The 12,500-nt window shown below is 41.9% G+C and overlaps 1 protein-coding gene across 6 annotated transcripts in view; it reads right to left on the minus strand.

Moving 5' to 3' along the window:
* The window catches only part of MAPKAP1 (mitogen-activated protein kinase associated protein 1), a 137,907-nt gene that overhangs the window by 40,389 nt on the left and 85,018 nt on the right, over positions 1 to 12,500 (minus strand). The window contains exon 8 of one of the 6 annotated variants that reach the window (XM_019541051.1): positions 4,490 to 4,610. The exons of the other annotated variants lie outside the window; for them this stretch is intronic. Within the exon in view, the coding sequence (XP_019396596.1) occupies positions 4,540 to 4,610 (71 nt within the window). The 3' untranslated portion in view covers positions 4,490 to 4,539. Of the gene's footprint in view, positions 1 to 4,489; positions 4,611 to 12,500 lie in introns of those variants that run through there. 6 annotated transcript variants of the gene reach the window in all.

Here is a 12,500-nt window from a genome sequence, read left to right on the forward strand (position 1 = left end):
AGTTTTAACTGTACCTATATTTATTTTTCTTGTTACCCACTTTTTATTATTACTATAGAAAACATTTGCTGGAAATATGTTACAGCTATTACAAGACCATAAAAAGAGGAGAGTTTATGTATTTCTATCACTTCAAATAATCTGTCAAAATATATCAATCACACTAAGTGCAAGGCCATTGAGTACTAGCCTTCACTACCAGCATGAGGAAAAATGGAAAGAGTGCAATCTGAATACTCATTCCACGCAGATCAGCAGCTATGCAAACCAGGACATTACCATCATCTGGAGAGCCTGGCTCAGTTGAAATACTGGTGAGGTTTGGGCTCTGCCACCAACTTCAAGATGCTGACCGCTGCATAGGAAACGAAGTAGAGAAGAGAGGCGATAAACAAAAGAAGGAGGGGAAGAGCCAGGAATACACTGTGGAAAAACAAAGACTTTAAGAGATCTCAGGCCTTCTGTTGGGGAAGGTTTCTTGGCACATTACAGAAAGGCAGGCTTGGCAATGACAATAAGGACAGCAGAAAAATATGCGAACAGCTTAAGAGGAGATAGCTGAAAAGGCAGAATGTTTACATCCCAAACCCTAGTGCTACCGGGACACCTTAAAACCTGTTTATTTGTTCAAAATCCCCAAAGGCCCTCAACACCTCTAAAGCGGAGCAAAGATTTTATCTTTGCAAATTCAGATATCACTTGTTAAATACAGACATTTAAGGGATGAAAACAGACCTTTAACATTATACACAAGCATCAGATTTTTCAATCCAATCTGTTTTTCTTAACTTGCACTGCTGTGACATTACCAAATTTTACATACAGTTATCTGTCGCTCTCCACAGAAATACAGATGGTTTTCACAGAAATAAACAGTCATTTATTTGAAACAATTGTAAAATAGTTTATGGAAACCAGTGGTGTAATGCATTCAAATAAATGCCAGGACTGGTTGATGGAGAGCCAAGGTGTTAAATCACACTGTTTAAGAATTCAGCTGTGGGAAACAGATAGTAAATCCAGAGTGACAGAATTTCCAGTGATGGCAAAGGTTTCTGACATCTAGTCCAGTACACAAAAACTACAGCAGTTCAAACCCATTTTACTTAACACTACCTTGACAGCCAGTGAAATTAAAGAATTTAGTCAAAAGCACCTTAAAATAAATAAAGACACTTCATTTATGTGCTGTGCTTTTGTGGAGTATAAAGCAGGCAATGCTACCAGCCACAGGCAGTAAATAACAGCAGAGTATTTTACTTATTTATTGTTATAGACTTTAATTCTTTTATACTTAACAATGTGTAACTCAAATATAACCAGGAAATGGATGAACTTGTGCTTGTGGCAGAAATATGATATTCAGATAAAAAAACCCAAACATATGTGAAGGCAGTGAGATGAGCTTTATATGCTCCTGGGAGGGGAGTGAACACCACAACCGGCAAGCTAGACCGACCCAGACCTCTGCCCATCTAAGAGGAAGCACTCATCTGACACATTGTTCCCCACCATTTAGAACAGGGGAGTTACTTGCAGTCCTGCTAGAGCAGCATCCACGCTCTACATTGCATTATTGTTTCCCTCCTAATTAGACACAGAATGACACCAGGAATGCAATAGTAGCCATGCAAGACACATTTCACAGGTGAAGCATGGTACTAAGCAGGTGGGTGTGTGGATGCATCCAGAACAGCAACACTAACTTCTCTCGACACAGAAAAACAACACCGCCTTCCCAGCAAAGACCAAACGGGAATGTAGAAAACGCTGCATCCGTTACAGCGATATTACCGATCTAGCAGAATCGGTAAGTAGAAGATACCAGGATCAACAACCCTAAAACTGATGGACTCCTGCTAGTCTGCACTTCACATTCATCTCAGGGACCAGCCCAGAAAATCTTATTAGTAAAATTGGTCAATATGCAAATTCACACCAACGGCAAGAGCTGCTTCTATGCTGGCAAACCGTCCCAAAATCTTTATTCAGTCCTAGCTGTTTAACATATGTTCACATGAGTTTTTCCCAGCCACCCAGCATCTGGCCAGGATTGGCACACACAGGCAAGGCACAAGACACTGGCGTTACAACCCCACCACAACAGACCCTGCTGGTAGACAGAGGCAGATGCTTTGAAGAGCTGGCCACTAGGATGCTGTCTCCAGCCAGCAAAGATGTATTTACCTTCTCAGAACACAAAAGTGGCTGAAGAGATTGTGCTAGGTTAAGCCTTCCCCCAACACATGCGCAAGACCCAACACCTCTGGCACAGTCCAAACAAGGGGATGGTCGCCTTGAAGGCTACTGTTTTTGGACGACTACGAATGCATGGAGGCAGAGGCTCTGACAGCTGATAGGGATGATAAGGCAGCCACAACTGGCCAGGGAGAGTTCCCTCATTGGGCAGCAGCCTTAAGCTGACACAAGTGTGAAAGAACAGGTCAAAGTGGCTCCGATTCCCAGCAGAGATTCTGGGCTGCATCAAACCACCTTCACAACCTTGTCCCTGCGCCTTCTGACCTACGCTACCTCGATGCAACGGAGCAGCAAGGGGAATAAAGCAAAACAGCCGGCCAAGGGAGTTACGTTCTTTAAATGGAGATGGCTCTAATAAAACACCCTTTAAGAAAACAAGGGGATTTCTAAAGTCATATATTACCAGAGGAAAAACTATGTGCAAATGGGGAATACATATCTGTAAATACTTACTAGGTAAAATATCACATAGGAACTTTGCAGCTATCAAGAAACAAAGCAGCATAAACGCAAGGAGGTCTCAGTTAAGCCTGTGTGTTTAACAGAAATCCTACCCTGTAAAGGTAAGTAGATGGTTAGGTAGGTACAAACACAACCGTGGCCCTGCCCAGACATGAACACTACAAACTCCCCGGGGAATTAAGACTGGCTAAACCCTTGTGCATAATCTGTGTTTGCATATGGGGAAGAAAGGGAGGGAAGAGGGAGATGAACAACAATTTTTTCTGGTTATTCACATTTCTTTTCAGTGGAAATATGTCCCGAGTCGCACAATGAGCAGACATGAATGAGAAGTTTCATAGTTTCTAGGGTCGGAAGGGACCTGAGTAGATCATCTACTCCAACCCCCTGCCATGGCAAGAAATATTACCGGGGTCAAAAGTATGCCACTTCTCTTTAAAAGTCAGTTCAGTCGAACGGCTCACACACCTTGATCCCATCTGTGTTCTGCATGGTATCCCCTCCAAATTCTCCCTTCCTCCCCTGCTTCCCACCATTTCCCCACAAATTCTTGCTGCCTCTTCACCTTACCACAACACACATAAGTTACTGGGTTCAGTCCTGCCAACATTTTCTGGCCTGATCCTTTCCTGACATTAACATCTATGAAATAACTTATGAATTAATTTCCTCCTTACCTGCCACCACTTATGCTCCCCTAAGCTTGCGATCCTTTCCAGACCTGCCTGTTGATCAGCTGCAAAAGGCAGGTTTTGAAAAGGTATTTAGGATTACTGGTCATTCAGTTGACATTTTTTTTTTTTTGGTAAGAGGAGGTTTATCTGTCACAAACAATTACCCTCTTTCAAAGTGGCCACTACCAGGCATTGCTCTCTGCTGGACTAAAGCCACAGCTCCCCTCAGGGAAGAAGATGACCCCCCTTCTATGCTGTGAGCAGGTAGAGATTTTTAGTGTTGTCGAGAGCAAGACGAGAGATACCCGTCTCAATATGGCCACTCTTTGAGAGGGATGGGAGAAGGCAGACGATTAAAAGAGAGACGCTTTTTGAGGAATTGAGCTGTAGAAAAGCATCCTTCAGCCTCTGCTGGAGGAGAAACATCTGCTTATGAAGAGCAACAGGAAGAATTAACGTTAATGCTCAACTAAACTATTCGCTTGTAAACAGTGCATAAGAGCCCAGCAAGATGATCAGCAGGGGAAGTTGGAAACGTCTGTTGTTCTACTGTTGAGATCCTAGGGGCAAGAGCAAGCGACACTGGGCATGTCTACATGTGCATTAATTCACCTTTTCAATGCACATTAAATTTAGTACCTCCAATGTGAGGTATTAAATGTGCGTTAGGCTGTGCTGATGCACAGCTTATTTGTATCTTTTTAGTGACACAATGCACAGTAGACTATTGTACTGCACACTAGCAAGATATCATGGTTTTTTACATGACACTTTAATATTCAGTAAAGTAGTCTACTCCGCATTAAAACACGTGTGTAGACGTGCCCACAGAGTTTAACATTTCCTGAAATTAGGACTTCTTATAAATGCTCAGAAAATGACTTCTCTGCTCAAACTAAGATCCAATTTTGGAGAGCACAAGGTAGATAAGAGAAATTTAATCCCTCTTTTAAATGCAAAAGTTAACATTACCTCCATAGCCATTTAGTAGCCTTTAAGTGAAGTGGAAATTCCAGTACAGATTGCTGCTCTACTACAGGTTGCAGGTTACACACTCCTCCTCTCCTCCTGCTTTGCTGCCAACTACCTTCCTTCTCTCTCCAGCCACTCTCCTCTCTGCCCTTTGATCTGCTTTCTCTCCTCCTTAGATTTCAGTGACACTGAATTGTTCTGCCCCTTTGCAGCACTTCTGAGCATGCCACTTCTGTTTAGTATCTGAGGAAAGAAGGGACAAGGGGTGCTGGCAATGTCAGCAAGCATCAAGAGCAGGTATCGACAAACGTTAACAGGTGAAATACTCCAAGAAATTGGACAATCATAAAACAATTAAAATATTCCATTTTAAATAAATAAATAGCATCCCAGCAATCCCCCTGGAGCCTGGAGGATGCTGAACAATAGTGAGCAGCTCTGAATACAAACAGTGCTTTGGTGTTCGGGTCTTTGTTTATCTTGTGAACTGCACTCGCACTCTCACGGGCAGGCCTGAGAAATTATGTGGTACCTTCAAACTGGTATAAAATTGCTAGGTGAGAAATCACTGAAAATGAACAAGTGGATCTGTTCACATTTATGGCTATAATTCACCCACCTGAATGTTGTACTTTATTTTCCTTTTAAACAAAGCATGAACATCACTTATCTCAGGATTTTCTCCTTTTCACAAATGTTTGCAAAGTTTTAAAAGGTGAACGGATGCCTGTTTTTGAAAGGAAGCTAAAATACAGAATAGTAAACCATCTTAAATAAAACATGCGCTACTTGAATACACCATACAGAACAACCCCGACTTAGCTTGGGAAAGGAGTCAATGATTTAAAGAGACCTTTGCTCTGCAAGTCCCTTACTTCTATCATGGGAACTAAAATATGATATGGTGAGTTTTTATTTTTATGTTCTATGCCAGTTTCCTGTTTTATTTTCACTTATTATACAACTTCCTGTAGTAGTGAGATGATACACTTATCCACATTAGTGCGATTACTTTGTAGACTACTTTTGGTCACATTTTAAGGAATGTAAAACCCCATAGCTGACAGCTGTTAGGGACCATAAAGTTATTTTAGAGCAGCTGTTTTCATTTATGTAAAAAGGCATTAGTCTTTTTCCAAACTGAACAGAATACTCAGTTAATCACTCTTATTCTAACCCATGGAAAATCCAGGTCATGTCTATGAAATGTTGGCAGAAGACACTGTTTATAATAATTAAACTTGTGTAGCATTTTGGTCTTAAAAGGATGGAGTATTTCTGGTTATGGGATGTTTACAGTTTAAAGCAGCTATTAAATAACAATCAGTAGCATGCTCATCTTGCAAAGACTTTCTACTTAAAATCAGACAAAGTTAATCAGACACGGCTGCTCACTTCATAAGTGCCAGGCCAGCAGAGCACAGCAAGGATCAGGAGAGACAGAATGATGCTCATGATGCACCATTTCACATAGTTCAGTTGTATTTGCTTTTTAGCAACAATTATAACAATGATCAAACTTAAGAAGTGATTTTACTGCTTCAAAGAAGGTTACTTTTTCTTATGTTGGTGTCAGAACTTAAGGTGAGTAATTTATTTGACAATAAACCTTTGTTTATACAATGTCTTTGCCTTATCAGTTAGGTAGCAGCAGCTCTGATAGCCTTATCAGGATCCCATCCAGACAGCCTATTTCACCACGCAACAGAAAAAAAGGTAGCCAACTGCTCCAGACCTTATACCCTAGACTTGGAGTATGCAATGGGTGGATGACGTGGTAAGAAAAGGACGATGTACCAAAACAATCATCTCAGGCCTTGCAAGGCTACAAACCTGATTTTGAGTTTGAACTGGAAAGCTGAATGAAATGGGCATGGAAACAGTGTTATTCATTTTACCAATGCAAATTTAGCTCAGGACAAAAGTATACAAAGTTGCTACCATCTGCTAAATTATTTGATGAAGTAAACTATTCGTGAACCTGTTTAAAATGCACTCGTGCAGACAGCAATCCTCCTCCCACCCAACCTAGTCTTCCAACGGTTTAACTGTTTGTGCAGATGAGACAAACAGCTTGCCCACACCACCCAGGAAGTGTGGCAGTGTAAGACAGGACCTCAGAGATCCTCCAACGGCCTCTACAGCAGTTCAGCTGCCTTGTCACAATCTGCAGCCCAGCGGGTGAGATTTCCAAATTATGGAGACTGGGCACCTCTCAAGCAGGGTTGTGGGGAGGGTGCTTTTCAGTGAGGACTAAGAGATCATTCATTTTGCATATCCATCTGCTCATATTTAGTAAGTAAGGGCTCCGCTGACTTCCACACGACTTCCTGGATGGTAAAGTACCTACATAGCAGCACATTATGGAGTTTTGTACTAGCAGCTAGGCTGCAGGAGCCAATCTTTTTGGCAGGCATGCCACAAAGTTAGCTCCACACCTTCCTGGAGCGCCACTCTGATCCTCTTTCTGTGCCCAATCTGCTGCTCTACTTTCTGTCATCTGCCCTATCTGCCATTGTATTGCCTGTCCCCGCCCCCGGTCTGATGTGCACCACACGCAAAGGTTGCCCAAGCCACTTGTGGCATGTGTGCTGTGAGTTGGCCACCCCTGCCTTTGATGGAAAGCTGTGTTAGTCTGAAGTCAGGCAGAAGGCAGGGGAGGGCAGCACCTGAAGTCTCTCTGCCCTACTCACACAGTCACTGAGTAATGATATCAAATAGCAGGTTGTGCTTTGAGCTGCACAGCGAGAGCCCACCTGGATGTGTATTCTGCAAACACTAGCAGAACCAACATAACATCTCCCCCTACCTGCACACTCCTTAGGGGGCCATCACCATGGCATCAAGGTGTCAGGGGAGAGCACCATCCCTGTTCTTGTACAAAAAATCTGGAGATGGGCTTTAGTCCAAATGTGAAAAGACTGATAAGCTCTATTTGTCTAATGGAAAGTGTGGGGTGGAACACTACAGGACAAAGTCACAGCAGCAGCACTCTGGTCTTGGAGCAGAGGTGCCTCTCCACTGCACTCTGGAACAACTGCCTGCAGTCAAACACGCACCCTTCTGCAACGCAGGATTTTACAACACACACCTACTCCAAGCCAAAAATCAGTGGGCCAGCGTGCCTGGAGCAAGGTTCAAGTACAGGCGACAGAAATAAGCAGCAGTGCTACGGAGTGCCACGCTGAGTTCTGTTAACCAGTCGTTGCTCGGAGACAGGGGTGTATTTGTATGACTTGCTGATCACCTGCATTTCTTCCAGCCTTTTCTTTGGAGGATCTTGGGGTGGGATTTTCAAATGCTGCCAGTGCTGGCCTCCTCCTGCTTCTATCTGAAGTCAGTGGTTACACTTCAGCGAGCACAATTATGCCAATGCTGAGCACTTTTCAAGCCTCACAACTCCCTTATTATGCATATCCAAACTGACAGAGATGGCTTTGCCAACCACTATAACAGAGCCATACTCAGGAGGAACCGGAAGCCATCATGGTCGTGGGTTTAAACAAGTGATTCTATTCCATCCTGGCAAAAGGCAGCGAGAGTCAGTGAACTGCTTTAATAATAAACTGAGCCTTAATCCATTAAGTGCTAGAAAGTGTATGTTTTCTGGAAGCAGCTTTCCAGGAACTCTGGATCTAGAAGATACATACACAACAATCTTGGAAATACCTGCGTACACTGGGATTTTCCATAATGCCATTGTCACAGTATCTAACCACTGTCCAGGTAAATTAGAGATAGATAATGAAGTCCCTCCTGAACCTACTGGAGTCTTCAGCTTTTCCTCTTTTCCCTGCTATTGGGACCCTTGTTGGGAAGACTGCAAAGGAATAGAAAGAATTTGGAGAATCTGATCCAATTTGCCTCCCCTTTGGGAGAGGAGACGGGGTGGGGGTGCAGGTTGCTGATGTAGGGGGGCTTTGCTAATACCCCTGAAAGTGGACCGACTCTGGGTTAGCCGACCTCCATTGGAAGCTCACTGCACACCACCTCACGTGAAGTACGCGGTTGCAGCGCATGCTGCTGAGCACGCGATAGGTTAAACACACTGAAGATAAAGCATTCTGCTCAGTTATTTTTCATTACCATAAGAAAACATCAATTACATTTTCTATTTTATGAGTGTACATCAGGGAATCCATTACAGCAAGAGCAAGGTTATGTGACTGTGTTTGATTCTTCTTCACTAAGCTAAGAGAACAGTTAGGTTTAAGGATAATGAATCCAGGCAAACTAACATATCGCATAGGCAGTTCTAACCCTGATTTATCCAGCCTGACTTCAGCTAATTAAACATCTGCCTCAACAGTTTCTTCTACAGATTTATCTCCTCAGCTATGTGGCACTGTGTCTTACAGGCCTCCCCCCCAACTTGCTCACCTTCACATGAGCGTCTTCCAGTTCATTTTTGGACACGTGGCAAAAAATGATCTGGTCTTCTCATGAACCCCTTACTGCTATCCTTTGTGGACCTGAGCTGCCACACCACCACTTGCACTTCCCTAGACAGCTGTCCTTTGAGAAATAACTTGGGGACTGTTCCCACTTACAACACACTCGGGGTTATTTTACCCCTCGTCTAACCCATTCCAGAATGAACGGTTACTAATTGAGTGCTCACCTTCAAGGCACAAATTACTGAACTTACCTTGGAAAGGAAGACTGCGAAGGAACAGAACAATGTGCCTAATCACCTGAGCCAACATAGCAAAGCCACAAACATATAATATATAGGTCTGGAAATATATTTAAACATGAAAAAATGGATCCAGAAGCAGCCACATGATCAGCCTGATGGCCTGCATTGCATCAGGAAATGGAAGCAGCAGCCAGAGGCAGAGGGAACAACAGGAGTTTTCCACAGCGCTGTAGACATGTTCCCTGCAACACTTCCCGCGTTCAACTTGCTAAGGTGAGCCAGATTGCCCAGTCTGTAAGGCAGAGTAGGGACCCAGTCTGGATACCTCAGATTTCCAGCAACAGAGGAGTTACCACCCTAGTCAGACTGAGGTCCTTCTGTCCCAATGTCCTGTGCCAGCTGCCCCAAAGAAAGGTGTGGGCAACCCCAGAGGAAGCAGTGGTGGGGAAATGTGCTGCTAGGCAAAGCTTCTTCCCAAAACCCAATGGCAACCGAGTGCAATTGAATTTGGAGGATGAGCTGTGCAAACTGAAGGTACAAACAGAACAACCCTTCCTATCCAAATGGTCAGGCGGCTGTTTCAAATTCCTAAACTCTCTGCTCTTTTATCTGTATGCTCCCATGACTCTTTTCAGCAGTTAGGAAGGAAATCCGACTGGGGCTTTGTAGTACACAAACGTCTTCACCAGCCAGTCTCAGAACAGCCTGCCAAGATGAAATGAGAAACAGACATGCTCGGGAGGTGAGTCATTAGAAGGGGCGCAATTTAAGTCCTAATTTTGAATTACCTGGCTTTAGTTTTGTGGTTAATTATGACCTTGTCATTACATTCATTTAGAAAGACAAAAATGTGCACTCTTATGAGACTGCATACTCAGAGTGAGAGACCTGACTCTTGCTTTGTGGCTAGTCAAATGTTTAACACCCTTGCAGGGGCCATAAAATAAAGCATAATAAGCTAATAGTAGGTTCTCTTCTGCTCTTTTAAAAGTAGACCCATAACATGAGTTCAAGGTGTGTGTTTTTGCCAGTTTTACTATGATCAGGAACAATCCCATGATTTGAAAAAGCTACCCACAGCCTTTTTAAGGGTGTTTATAAAGGACTTTAGAGAAACCACTATGTAGTGACAATAGTCTGTCTTTTCACTCAGATATTTTTGTCACGGTACATTTTGGTGAATGACAGATTTTAAGAAGGATCCACTGCTATAATTAAAATATGCTTTCCATTTCTTTCATGGTATTTTCAATGGAAAGCGGTACATTACTTACTTGCATATCTATTTCTTGATCTATACTTTCATACATTAACATATCTCAAGTAAATTTCAGGACAAAAAGTCTTATTCAGCTTTAGTTTTATTAACAAATGTAATCTGAAATAAGTGTGGTTCATAACAACATTTCTATAGATGCAATTCATCTAGCATACTTCTGTGTTAATATCAGTGTATATATTAAAACAGAACTCTCATAAAGCTGAAATCTGAGCCACCATTTGTCACTACAAACTCCTTCTGTCATTACCAACCTCATGCTTCAGGAGGTCGGTAAAGGTTGGTGGTGACAAGGTTGGTAATGGCATTTTTAAACAAAAGTAAAAAATAGAGATGTTCAGAAGGTCACTGATTCACATAGGGGACCCAGGTAGATAGATTCTGATGAACTAACACCTTGGACCTCTAAAACTTTGCTGACTAATATCCGTAACTAGGTAAAGTCCAAGAATATGCCTACTACATGGGAAATGAAAGGACTCTCGATTACAAATCAAAATGAAATAATTATGGAAACTTAGCCCACGTATGGAATTTCCCTGTCTGGTCACATGACAAACATGCAGCACTTTTTCTCACCCAGAGCAACCAACCTAACTTTCTATGTCTTCCCAAATGAGCCAATTTAAAATGTCATGCAGGAGAATAACAAGAGGGAAGGTCAAAAAAAATTATAAATTGCTAAAGAATAAACTGAACCTTAGCAATAAGCAGATGGATTGAGTCCATGGTTCCATTCAGGTTGCTCTGTATGCAAATAGAAGATGGAAAAGTTCACATGGAATTTTAGTTTTCTGAAATAATTTCAAGTACAGTAAGCCAACCCTTGCCATCTATTTTGAAGGTAATATTTAAAAAAAACCCAAACATGTTAAAAATCTAGAAAAGTAAAATTGAAAAGCAATGCTTGTTGAATCAAGGAAATTTTGTTTTCAAAATTAAATTCTATTACCACCTTTGACTGCAAAATGGCATCATTATCTACAGTGTAAGAAAAATAAACAGATACAGGCCCTTACTGTGCTAGTAGGTTATGAACTCAAATTCTATTTATTCTGAGCATCTCTGAATGTATGAAATGCAGGTCTGGGGACGGCCCTGCTTTGAGCAGAGGTTGGACTAGGTGGGACCTCCTAAGGTCGCTTCAAACCCTCATTGTCCATGATCCTGTGCATTTACTCTGAAGCTGAAAAACCTCATGCGAGAGGAACAGCGAGTTCAAAATCTTTTTGTATTTCAGCATTAGTCTATCCACTCCCAATGGGGTGGCAGTCTGAGTCCTACTGTCCCTTCGTCTTTCTTGTTCTCTGTCCTTTCTGCCACCCACGATACAGGAGACCACCAATGGCTTGTTTCTGATCCAGAGGGCACTGCAAGCAAGTGGCTCCTAAGTAGACACCTGTGATTCTGCATTACAAGGCTGTTTTAAAGATGATAGGCAAGATTAAGAGAAATGTGTTGGCCAAAGAGTCACAGCATTTCCAGGGGTGGAAGCAAAATAATGGTATTTAATAAAAATAAGTACAATTTATTATTTAGCATATGTATACGTATTAAAATATTTTAGAAGATCCTTTGGTGAAGAAACTGTAGGGTACAATCAACCAAACACTAGGATGAGTTTTTTACTTCTTTTTCTTAAGAATAAATAAAAAATAAATCATTTCATTTACTCACTGAGAGCTGCATCTGACTCGTGGGGCCTACACTCTGAGGCCCTGATTCCGGAAATATTTATGCATGCAACTAACTTTAGGAATGTGAGCCATTCAGCTGACTTCAATGAAACGTTTTACATGCTGAAAATTAAGAACATGTACAAACACTTCCAGAATAAGACCTAATATTGTCAGGTTAGCTGATATATATTATGCACTGGATGATGAGCCCTTTTCAAAGGGTGGAAGGTTACATGGACAGAATTAATATAGAAAAACAAAATACATTTAGTTTAAATAGAAAGAAGTTTAAATACAGGTTTACTATATCTGTTGCAGCACAATATTACAACAAGCACTCACAACAATTTATGTGCAGGTATATCAAGACAGGGTGCTTTGCTGAAGAGAAATCAGCCTGACCTATTTAATTCCTTTTGTACAACCAATGAACATAAGCAGCAGAAATAAACCAACAACGGATTTCAAATAGACAAAAGAGCAGCTTTTGTTACACCAGGGAGGAAAGGAGTTTAAAGATTCAGCTAAGTGAACCC

This window comes from Crocodylus porosus, unplaced genomic scaffold (assembly GCF_001723895.1).
Source record: "Crocodylus porosus isolate Cpor-Errol unplaced genomic scaffold, CroPor_comp1, whole genome shotgun sequence".
Classification (NCBI taxonomy): domain Eukaryota; kingdom Metazoa; phylum Chordata; order Crocodylia; family Crocodylidae; genus Crocodylus; species Crocodylus porosus.